The sequence below is a fragment of the Mycteria americana genome, chromosome 5 (assembly GCF_035582795.1).
Source record: "Mycteria americana isolate JAX WOST 10 ecotype Jacksonville Zoo and Gardens chromosome 5, USCA_MyAme_1.0, whole genome shotgun sequence".
Classification (NCBI taxonomy): Eukaryota; Metazoa; Chordata; class Aves; order Ciconiiformes; family Ciconiidae; genus Mycteria; species Mycteria americana.
The window spans coordinates 14214002-14226649 of NC_134369.1; the positions used below are offsets into that span (position 1 = coordinate 14214002).

The 12648-nt window shown below is 44.3% G+C and overlaps 1 protein-coding gene across 4 annotated transcripts in view; it reads right to left on the reverse strand.

Annotated features, from left to right (window-relative positions):
* TUB (TUB bipartite transcription factor) overlaps positions 1 to 12250 on the reverse strand; it is a 111009-nt gene extending 98759 nt beyond the window's left edge. For 2 of the 4 annotated variants that reach the window (XM_075502192.1, XM_075502191.1), the window contains exon 1: positions 11767 to 12250. In XM_075502192.1, the coding sequence (XP_075358307.1) occupies positions 11767 to 11804 (38 nt within the window). In that variant the 5' untranslated portion in view covers positions 11805 to 12250. The remainder of the gene's footprint in view (positions 1 to 11766) is intronic. The other 2 variants (XM_075502193.1, XM_075502194.1) reach the window with 2 other exon arrangements.
* Positions 12251 to 12648: the final 398 nt, after the last annotated feature.

Here is a 12648-nt window from a genome sequence, read left to right on the forward strand (position 1 = left end):
GAAAATAAGATCCCCCTTTGGGTCTAATCAACACTCATACACCAGCAGATGTTTTTCTACTCCTCTTAGATAAATACATATGACTGTGTATCTTCTGGTTTCTTTATGGACACTACTTGCCCACTGCACAAAATGACTAGTTGATGGAGCATGTGATCACTGTTATTTGCACATTTTTCATAGTTATATTTCAACGCACAACCCGTGAGTTCGTGTTTACTGTAGGATACAAGGTTACAAGGTGAGCCATTTCAGCCTGCAGGATCATCCACTGAATGTTACTCAGCTTCATTCTGCCAGATTCAGAGGACTCCATTTTCTTGCTCTTTCAGGACCTAGCCAAAACTGGAACAGGATGAGGAGGAGTTCAGCTCAAGAAATATGGAAAGCAGGCCGGCTGGCACAAGCAAGCTAGAAATGCATAAGATAGCAACAGCTTCCTCTACATGACCCTTCAAAAGTGTTTATCATTCTGGGGTAGCATTTTACTGCTACCAGTGCACATGCTCTTATCTTTATGTGTGGCAAACTGGGAGCACATAGCGTGCTTCTCTGGACTGCCAGCCTCACAATGGTGACCACAGTGGTGATCAGAGACTGCTCGCCCACATCGCTGAAGCTATGTGTGCTTGCAAACCATGTTGCTCCCCAGGGAACACATCTGATCACCACCGCTCCCACGTGCTGACAGAAGGACCTCTGCTTGAATCTGAAATCTACTTTAGAAAGACTTTTGGTGACAGTTCCTGGATGGAAGCACAGACCTGAAATCCTGCTCAAATATTTATCTGCTTTATGATTATTAAAAGGTTTAATTTACGAAGAGCTGGAAGATTATAAGGAAATACTGCCATTGACTTACTGACAAATTTAACTCAACCCATATTATGTCCAGGCACTCTCCCAGTAGCACATACACTATTCTCCCCAAAACCAACATCAGCCATTTGACAGCACACTGGACAGAGGACTACAGATCTAATTTCCAGATACAGAGGACTCACACAAAAAGGGAAAGAACCACAGAAACAAGCTGAATAAGCTTCCTTAAGTATTGAGTATCATTAGAATACAGAGGTAGGCATTTTATGATGTAAAAAGAAAATAAATGTCTTTCATTTCACAAAGTAAATAACTTAGGGAATTATTAATAGTGACTCAATCATTGTTAGTTACAGACCTATTGCAATGGAGTGAAAATAAAAAATACAGAAACAATATCATAGCCATTTTTATGAAAAATTAGCAACAAGATAGAAGTCATCAAGTGCAAAGTGAAAAGCAAAACCATTCAGAACAACATCTTTCTATTTACTGTTTATTGCAATATGCAGTCATGTTTGGCATTGTTAATCCAAGTCCGTAGTAAATGCAATGTTGCAGAGCTGGCTGTAAACTAAAACCCTTTGGGCTGAATTTTCATCCTAACGCACAGAGAGTTACTTTGAGGACTCCTCGCAATGTCAATTCGGTGTATTTACAATTCATCAGGCAATGCAGTGAAAACTTCTATGACTGTAATGTATCTTACGTTTTTCTTCAGAATAAGCTTTTTCAGATGAGAATGAGTTGTCCTTGCCAAAGAACACATGAAACTGCAACGTGTTACATGCTGTTTGTCATTTCGACTAGGCAGCACAATAGTCATTCTCTTCCCTTGTCTCTCCACCACATTAAGTATTTTCAACAGAAACTTCAGATTTTCAAAGAGGCTCACGATTAGGAAATAACGTGAGCAGGGAATCAGAGTGACCCTGGGCACTCTTGAAAATCCAGCCATAGACTCTTCAAGGCCCCTGTGTCATATTATGTTCCATCCTTTGAAAGGCCTATACCATCCTAGTGCTAAAATACAGCTATTCTGCACATGTTCTTAAATCTTCTGTTTCAAAATCTTTATATTTTAATGGAATGCAACAATCAATAAACTGAAAGTCCAGCAACCGGATAGTCATTTCCAATGAGCTCCTAGCTGCCTTACTATCTCCTTCAATTTTTGTTGTGGCTTATATTACTTGGTACCACTTCAATGAAATGATGGCTTTCAGAAATTATAATTTATTGCAAGTAAAATTAATTTTCTAAGCCCTAAAATCTTTCCTTCCAAGTCTAGAGTTCACTGGATTCTTTTGCCAGAAGTCTCTGTAAGAGAATGCCAATTTATCAAATCCAAATCTTGTAAACTCAATGACCTCCAAAGTTTCAGGAGAAAATTTTGGGGATGGGGGGGCAGGCCCAGCCCACACCAACAAATAACCTGAGAGTCCAGGCACCCATCTGAGGTATTAGAAATAACTCCCTAAGAAATGAAACACACAGGGCAGAGACTTGAACACTTGAACTTGCATATCCCACTTTCCAGGCTATGCAAATATAATTTCACATTTTTTTCTAATAGAATAATCTGGAAATCATCCTGACACAGGGTGCGCAGGATTGGAAAACTTCTTTTCCTTCCAATACTACTCAGAACAACCTCTATCTTGCAAAGCCTCAAGCATATAGCATTAAGTGAATAAATAACAGAAGGTGCCTGAGAATCAAAACGGGAAGGAAAATGGGAAGGAAAACGGGAAGGAAAATGGGAAGGAAAACGGGAAGGAAAACGGGAAGGACGGCCCTTTCATTTCATTTACATTTTTCCTGTGCTCGTTTTTCTTGATCTTTAAAATCTGTGAGCAATATTCAAGCCCCAAGGAAGTAATTAACGATTTTTCAAGCTGCATCAACACTGCCAGAATACTACACTATATCATTATTTGAAATAGCTAACATTTAAAAGGCATCTTCCAGGATGCCTCAAACTTCTAGCAATGTCATGATCTTTTTGCACTGATATGATGGCCCAGTTTCTCTGGGTATTAATATAGTATTCCATAATTAATGTATCTGGCATATCCAAGAAGAATTATCCTAGTATTCTGAAAAACCAGAGCCTAGATTAGGCTGCTCATAGGTGGCCAGTGCTCTTAACAGCCCAAAATTAACATTCTTAGTTTAGGCCAGATAATGGATTTTAATTAAAAGTTACATCCACATTGTGAACTGTCCTATGACAGATACCCAGCTAGCTGTAAACGAGCCAACACATATACAGGAAACAATTTAACTATGGTAGTCCCTAGCTCCTCGCAGACTGAACTGCATTGCTCCTCAAAGAAGTAAATCACTTCTGCATTTTTGATGTTGTTGTATAATATCTGTGTTAGCTCATATGCAGCTCGCCCAAGTACGTCTCTACTGCACTGCAGTATGCAGCATGGACACACCACAGAGATCAAATACAGAAGGAAAGAATTTAACCAATACAACACCAAGCAAAGCTACAGGGTTCTCCGTGTCTCTGTTATTGCAGAATTTAACAATATGCAACACGCAGAGGCACCTGAGCTCTGCCTTAAGGACAGGCAATAAAACAAAGCTAGTGTTATTCTAGGGCAAGCACAAAAACTTTCTCTAAAACCTTGTACTTCACTTTTTAAATCTGCAGCAACAGCCAGTTAAATGATTTAAAATTCAGGAATTTTAAAAAACTTGGAAGAATCAGTTATCAAGGTCTGACTCAGTAGTGTGCACAGACATCTTTAATGTTATTTAACGTTGCTTTACAGATGCAGTGTCCCAAAAGAAGCATTACCTACCCGTATAACTAATCTAAAGTTTTAGGTAGGCATATAAGAGTTCATGCAATCCCTAGGTCTACAAAAGATTGTTTAATGGAAATTCACACTTCTGGCTTGAGTCTTGGGATTTACAGCTGCCAAAAATAGTGGGATGCATTCCAAGGTACAGTAAGTGTCTTAGTCTTTCAGTTGCCACTCAACCTGACCTGAGCAGTTAGTCTAAGTCATTGTCTAGACCAGTTATCTATTATTTAATTTCTATACTACATGCAATAATTTCCTCACATTTTCAGAAGTGAGAATTGCAACATGATGCAATCTATTTTTTTTTTTTGTTACTGCAGACAAGTGAAAATGCTGCTGTAGTAGTATCGGTTAGCAACAACCTGCTCTGGAAAAAGCAGAAACCAATTTTCCTTACACTTCTTGCTGTGGTACAGGTACCATTAATAGAAATACCTAGCCTTTAACTTCACTCATTTTGCTTTCAAACTGATAGCAAATTTGAAAGACAGACCTGTTTTGATCCTTTCCCTAAACATGCATCAAATACTGACATATCTGTATTTCACTTGCAGATACAGTTTCCAACTTAGTCATAATTTGAAGTTAATCAAAGAATATCTTCATCTTGTAATTTTTCACCTGCAGGTAGTTAGAACTGTGATTACAGTTAAAATTACCATTAAAAACTTCATGCTGTGGTTTCATTACCTGTGTCAAATGAGTTATATTAATTACAAATTATGATACTCACAGACTTGTGTTAACATGCATCTCAACAGGAACCAAGAGATTTCCACTGAAATCTGCAATTCAAGACTTAATTTTGGTAAACATCTGAGAACTCAAGCTAAAACTCAACTTCATGAAAGAATGACTCAGTCACTTGTGTTGTCAGAGAGCAAGATAAGTATGTCACTCACAAACAAAGTGTGTTCGCACATTCATATTAATATATTATAGACTGCTTGCCATTATTTGCTCAGCTAAAACATGAGCTCAGAGAAGGTCGTGGAACCAATCCAATTCCTTTTTAAGTCCATAGAAAGGCTCTTGTGGCACCTCTTTGTGACTGCTTCCTGCAAGCAACCACACAACTACATGTAAGGCAGAGGGTGGTGTTAGACTCTACAGCAACCCTACCTCCAGGTGTAAGGATAGCAGTCAGTCTGGACAGAATCAGCATCCAAGATCTGCAAAGTTTTTGTACTGGCAGAAGCAGTTACTCTCCTCTGCTGTATAAGGCCCTACTGCATTTCCCCAAAGGAAGTGTTTTAAATTGGGTCACTTTTTCCCTTCAAGGATAAATAATAGATAAATCTGTAATCTCCCAACTTATTAGCAATCCAAAAGTATGAAAGCTACTTCTGCTGTAATCACTGAAAGGGAAAGTAAAGTTATATTTTAGCTTCTTATTAATGTAACAGAAGAAAATACAAATACATCTAGTAAATAATTTAATTACACAGCAAACTGAGCATTTAAAGACCTTCCTAAATGTCACGAAGCTACACAACGCAGACATAAACTAAAATTATTCAGTAGATGATCTGCCATACATCCATGGTTATTGAACATGTATAAAGCAAAAAAAGCTACATTACTATCAAGTATTAGATAAAACAAGCTGGTGTAAAACAGCTATGTCAGCAAAAAAAAAAGGTTTCATCTTTTATCATGTGTACTCATCCTGTTCCAAAATAATTACTCCAATCTTTCCACCTTCTCCCATAGTTAACTTTGCAGGCTCTATACACTCTTCTCTGGGAGCACATTCCCTTATCTAGTTAAGTCACTATCCCCTTCCTTCCTATTTTCTTAAGAACAGCGTAGTCAAAAGAAGCTGACGATCATACGTCTGTAACAAAAATGAAAGCAACAAGATGTATGCCAACAATCACCCTGATCTTTTTGCTTGTATTTTGTGCCCTTTTGTAGCTATCTTCTAAACAGAAAATTCTTCAGACTGAAGAATGCCTTGCTGTATACCTGCATACTATTAGCATTATACAAATGATAACAGAGCCTAGAGAGGTGCTATATTCTCAGCTGAGAGTCCTTAGAACTTGCTGGTATCATCCTGCCACTACATCATGATAAAAGAGACTGCAAAACTGCGAGAGAACAGTTCTTCAGTTCCCCACCAGCACCCATTTGCATGACACAGACTACCACCGAGAAGGGCATCTCCTAATCCCAGTTACTGGTTTTCATATACTGCAGTAACAAAAGCTTCAGCAATGAGTTATAAAATAAACACTGATTTTAACATCCATGCTTAAAGCAATAATCTTTGAATAATCTGCTGCAAATACTGAAATTAATTCTCAATAATCTGCAAAAAAAAAAAATTCAGCTTAAAAAAATTGCAAACAGTACTAACTACTTAATACAATGAGAAGTCGGGATGGATTTATTCAAAAGTTACTTACAACAAAATAAAATTAAAGAGCAAACATTTACAGAGAAGGGTACCATACATCTGGCAAGACAGAATTCTATTTTCATGAATAATCTCAAAGTGGGAAAGAGAGAAGAAAGCAAAAAAAAAGAGGCAAAGAGAGCAAAAAGTAGGGACAAATGGCAAAAAGAAATCTGTTCATAAAGAGAAAGACTAGAAAAGCATGAATTAGAAAATAAGTCATGAGTATGAGGGGAAAAGGAATGAGGAGGAAGTGTGAAAAGAGTCCAGCTCTCTAGAATGGCAATTTTTAGTTACTAATAAAAAGTACCACCTTCCAGAAAAGCTATTGCTTGTGTGTCTAAATGGATGCCACTTTAAGGAAGGTCCAAAAACCCTCAGGCATAAGAGTCAAAACTATCCGACTCGGGAAACTGCAAGAGGAGACGTAACGTTTCATATCCATTTTCCAGCTGTGATTCAAATCTGGCACAGATGGCTTGGGAACGATTGTCACTGCCAGAAACCTGCAAACGATTGTCGCTACCAGAAACCCATTGGCCTATTATGAAATGAGTTTTAGTCTCAGTCTGGATGTTGATACTGCAAAGGTGGTCGGGAGTCACAATACTATAGGACAGTGCAGCTGCTTATCTGTCATACGGCCCAAAGTGCACCCTGCAAGAGGTGGCAAAGCCCCTGCAGCCCCTTACTTAAATCCACCTTTGGCATACTGCAAAGCACAGGATGACTAGGTTTCACTCCCAGCTCTGCTGCTGATCTCCCTTGAGCCTTGTCCCATTTCCATTTAAGCCAATTCCCCACAACTTCCACAGGTCTCTATTTCCCTCACTGGTAAAACTGAAGTGATACTTTATTTTCCTCGCCTCTCTTTTCTGCCTGGTTGATTTAGGCTATCAGCTTCAGGGTAGCAATTGCCTCCGACGATGTGCTGGTACAGCTCCCTAACACTGATGCTGGGCAGCACAGGACTTTGATCTCAGCTGGAGTCACTGTGCACAACAGCAGTAACACCCTGTATAAGAGCACAGACCCCCATTAAGGGAGAGCTCTAACTTAAACGTTTTAAAAGCACACGACTGGGCTAATTTTATACATCGCAATAACCTGAGACAAGACAGCCTAATTTAGAGCAGAGGAGACACACGCTCTTTGTACCCTTTTCTTTAGAAAAAGCAGTGCTCTCATAAATTATCAATGCCATTCCCCACAGCAGGCAGCTGAGAGCGAGCTTGCCTGCGTTGCAATGCACTCGGTCACAAACTGCACCTCGCAGCAGGGTGAGCACTCTACCTGCACTGCTGCCTTTAGAATGTCGAGGCTTAAAGGTAGATAATATCCCAATACCTCAAATAAATGCATAGACAAATGTGTGGGACACCCTTGGTCTTCAAACCTGTTCCTGTTCCAGGACTTGTTTACACATGACACTTTCAGAAATCTTCTTATCTGCTCTAATTGCCATGATTCATGAATTTGCAACACAGCTGTGCTCCAAAATTTTCATCCAACTGTAATCCTTCACTTTGCAAGTAAATAACCTGTGACTGTTTATAGCTGCAATATCTAAGCACAGCCTTAAAAGTTCAGAGCAAATTCGTAAAAGCTACAACAAATTGAGTACAATAAAAAATGTCACAAATAAAATAATATTATTACCATCATCATGTACGTATCAAGACTTACTATGCCACTGCAAATGCACACTGTGTATTCTGCTTTGGACAGCACCCTCCGCACAAAGTCCCAGACCCCCGGCGGCACAGTTCATGGGTGCCCCTCGGGCTACAGCAGGTTTATCCACACAAACCAAGTCTCAGTAGAATTACACAGACCCTTTACAGCGAACTCTGGGGCTTGGGGCAAATTTATTTCTATGTGGACTGCACTTTTCAGCTGACAACGTTTATATATTTCTCGTTAAACAGGTTAGATGGTTTTGTAAATGCTGCTTTTTAAGTTATAGTATTAAGATTTATTGTTAAAGAAGCAAGTAAAGATATAAGAATAAATTATAATAGGGACTGGGACCTTACTGTGACTGAGTGTATTGATACTTTTATCTGAGCTAGCAACAGTTTCATTTAACTACAGTTATGTAGTACAAGGAATGTGCTCACTTATTCAAAACACACAAGCATAAAATAAAAATTAACATATTCATTTCAGAAATTCTATAAATTAAAAATGAGTTCAGGAAAAAGATATGAAACTGAAACATATTTTTGAAAAAAAAAAAAAACTGAACTCCTGTGAATCTGTAATGATTCCCAGATACTTCTGCTTGTATTTTCTACTGGAAACTGCTAAAGGATACCAAAGAAAAACACTACTGTGTTCGAGAACACAATTCCTAGAGAAGCTACATCTTACTCTTAACTGCCATCAGGAACCACCTTTGGGGCTGGGAGTGGCTACATGAACTGCAACTGAATTTTTACTTGAGTCTAAACTATTTAGAACCTTTAAAATAAAGGATGGAAACGTTGTTAAAAATTGGTTCAATTTAAAAAAGAATTCCTAGCTTGTTGTACCTGGTATGTAGCTGCATATGAGTAAGTGCTTAATCATATGCTTGAATTTCTATCTACAAAATAGTTTCATGAAAATATTTACTTTTAAAAAGTAATTTCTCAATTCTATTTCATAACATTAGCGACCTCAAATCTCTTCATCCTATGACTATTAGTGTTTCAAAAGCAGAATACATAAGAGGAGAAGAAAAGACATTAAGGGCAAAATGCCGAAATTGCATACTCACAAGTAATATGAATCTTTTATCCACCTCAGCATGAAAAAGCTAGCACTGACACTGAAAGAATTGCCTTCTATTTTTTGTTAACTCACCCAAAATGTTCTCAGCATCTTAAAAAGTGGAAGTGTAATCTGTTTTGTGAGTTTTGGACATGCGGGTGGATTGCTTAATGAGTTGTGCACACCACACACAGAATGGATTCCCTCTCGCTCATTTCACTTGTAAGGAAAAACATGACATTCTACTAAAGAAAAAAACCACTTCTCTGCTTGAATTAATTCAGGTATATAGAGCTGCATATACGTTCAACTGCTAGGAGGAACAATGTAGGTTTAGGAGTCATGGTACCATTTTAAAGTCCGTGCCAAAGTTGAAACAGCTTTGCCAAGCTCGGAGAAGGGCTTGCAGCATTTGCTAGCACACTGTACATCAGTGAGGCTCAGACTATGTCCCATACATCTTTACAGACTTCAGCATGCCCAACAGCCTGTGCTCTGCCCCCCACACTAAGAGCAGTGACATTGTTGGTTGTCACATGCCACCCAGGCCATAAAGAAGGTAGGGAACAGGCCTCCAAGCTTTGAGAGTCAGCAATCGTTGAATTCACTACAGTAAACAGGAATCTGAAGCAATGGAGCAGATAAGCGTGGGACATTTTGCTCCTGGCGAGAAGATGAACTATTGCAAGGGGTGCACATCAGGCCTCTCCCTCTCCTGTGTATTTCACTCCTACAAAATGGTACTTTGACCTAATTTACTAATAAAGTGTTTTCATGTGTAATCTCAGTCACGTATGCATTCAGAAACTATTGTTTCCTGGGTAAGTACGTCTAGGGCATCCTGAAGGATGCTTTAAATAAGCAAGTTCAATGAGATTTACAACCATATACCTCTAACTCAGGAATTAGCTCTGTAGACTGAAAAATAAGTCAATTTCTTGAGAGAACTCTATGCTAGAAGCCCAAAGACACTCCAGAGCAGAAGCATGGTTTCTTTGCCTTTTGGTTTGGGGTGGTCCTCAGCAGTTTCTGGCCATAAACGTACGGTTAACATTCAAGAATAATACCATATTAGAAAAGACACAAGTATCATCAGATTCTCTGAAGATCTACTGCTTTGTTTCCCGTTGCTTCTCTGAACTGCACTGAGCAGAAACAGAAGAGATGTTTTATTTCCCTCTTCAAGGCCACTGCTACAAAACCCCTCAGCAAACTTTTGGCACTGGCCTCTGCAGAGCCTTGTGTACAGTGAGAGAACGGAGAACCAGTTACTCTGCTACTGGGAAGAGCCATTAACAGCTGTTCTTTTGGTACTTTTGCCTTCATTACATGGCTTCAAATTGCATCAGAATGCATCCTCTAGTCATTTTTGAAGCCTTATTGCCAATTCCTTACGTCTTTTCAAAACACATGGTCTGAAAGAGCTATTGGAGAGAGAGTGGCGATATTCTCGGATTCATTGTAATCAGTTTTCTTTCTTTCTGATTCTTCTATTGATGAGAACTATCACATGCACAGATTAGAACAGCAGAGTTCTACTTGTGCATCCATCGTTTTATTTTTTTCTCTGTATTAAGGAGTGATTTATTGGTGTTTATGTTGCACTGGTAGCATATGGTTGCTACAAATATTGTCATTTAGAATGGGGCAAACTACAACTGACCTGCTTAAACAGCTGTCTTTGTTTTAAAGTGCACTCTGTAAATATTTTTAATTTCATTATTCTCTACAAAAAAAAAGGTTTACGTTACTGTATCTACCTTGTTTTATTTACAACCAAATGAATGAAACTAACATGCTTTGCTGTCTTATCCAGAACACCTTTTTAAAACACCCATGACTTCTTTCTGCCATAATTCAGTTCGAAAAAAGAGACTTTAATGAAAACTAAAAAACCCCATAACGTTAACGTCACTCTGAATAGCAGATTCAGAAATGGCTTCATTATTGTTCCACAGCACAGCCCGTCCCGCCCGGCGCTAAATCTTCTTTGGCTCGCTCTCTCCACGTACCGGCAAGTCAGAACCAAACTATTCTCATATTCCAGCAGCAACCGCTCCCGCTCCAGAACCGGGCGCTCGGGGCAGGCACGGGAAGGGCACCGCCGAGCCGAGCCCAGCACTGCAAGGCGAAGGAGGGCAGAGCGGCCCCCTCCGCAGGGCGAGCGGGGCTCCGCACATCCCCGCACATCCCCGGGGCCGGGGCCGGGGCCGGCTCCCGCAGCGCGGAGCCCCCGCCGCCCGCTGACGCACGGGGCTCTCGGGCAGCAGCCGCCGCGCGGCGGCTCCGGTAGCTTATGGCAACGGCGGAGCCAATGGCAGCCGCCGGCCGGGCGCTGCCATGGCGATCCCGCTCCTCGCCATGGCGGCACCACCGGCCGCGGCCGCTCCGCGAGGAAGCGGCGGCCGCCCCCCGCCCCGCTCTCGCTGGCACCCAGCGGAAGGGGCAGCGAGCGCCCGCCAGAGCCCGCCGGGGCCGTGGTCCCCGCGGCCAAGGGGCGACGGCCGCCACCGGCGGCGCGGCTCCGCCTGCTGCCGCCCGGCCCGCCGGGGGGGTCCCTGTGGCGGAGGCAGGGAGGAAAGCGCTACCGCTACGGAGCGAGCGCGGCTCTCCCAGCGGCGCTCCCGCACTCCGCCCGCCGCCGACCTGACAGCTCCCCCAGAGACCAGCCCCTGAACTTCGCGGAGCGTGACCGGACCGAAGTTGGGAGGCGGGACCGGGGCCCCGCTCCGAGAGCGCCCGCCGGCCGGCCGGCCGGCACGGGACACGCCGCCTCCCCGCCGCGCCCCGGGCAGGGTCCGGCCGCCCCGGCCCCGCGGCCGAGGCACGCGTTCCGGCGGCGGCCCGCCGAGCCCGCCGAGGGGCAGCGGCTCCAGCCCAGGAGCAGCCCCGGTCTCTCCGGGCGCCCCCCCGCGCCCGCACCGCTCCACCCGCTGCCCCCCCCCCGGCGGGGGTGCCCCCTACCTGTAAGGGATCCAGTCCGCCTGGTGCCTTGAAGTCATCTCTCCCCGGCGACGCTGCCCGGAGCCAAGGAGGGGGACGCGGCCGCTGCTGCCCGAGTCGGAACCCGCCACGGCGCGGGCAGCATCCTCCGTCCGGGGCGGGGGCGGGCGGCGCGCCGGTTATCCCGGCAGCGGCCGCAGAAACATCCCCTCGGGGAGGGCTCCCAGCGGCGGGCCGGGCTGCATGGAGAGGGGGACGGCCGGGGGCAGCGGGTGGCGGCTCCCAGCCCTTCCTCCCTGCCCAGAGCGGCTGCTGAGTCGGGCACCAGAGAGGGGGAGGAGGGGGCGGAGGAAGGGCCAGCGGCAGGCAGGGAAAGGCAGGGCAGCAGCGCCGCGTCCCCGCTACCGCCACCCGCCCGCCCCCCCGCTGCTGCCGCCGCCGCCGCCGCCGCCGCCGCGCTGAGGCATCGCCCGGGCGAGGCGGGCTGCGCCGGGCCGAGCCGCCCTCCGCGCCGGGCCCGCCCCTGCCCCGTCAGCCGCGCCGGCACTGGGCATGTGCGGGGCGCCGCGGCCGGCGAGGGCCAGGCACGGCACGGCACGGCTCGGCTCGGCGTGCCTCGCGCCGCGCCGGCCGGGCCCTGAGGCGGGTAACGGCCGCCCTCGCGGCCGGTAACGATCGGGCCCTGAGGCGGGTAGCGGCCGGGCAGCCCTCGCAGCCGACTGAGGCGGGGGAGAGGTGCGAGGAGAGCTCAGCCTGCGCTTAGGCTCTTCTCAGTCCAGCCCTACCGGCAAAATCTATAAATCTCAGCAACTCGACCCAAAATGGCTGAGGAGCCATGGCCTAGGGTCTGTTAGTAAAAGCTTAACGCGGCCCTTAAGGGAAAATTCATGTTTTCCGTTCGCC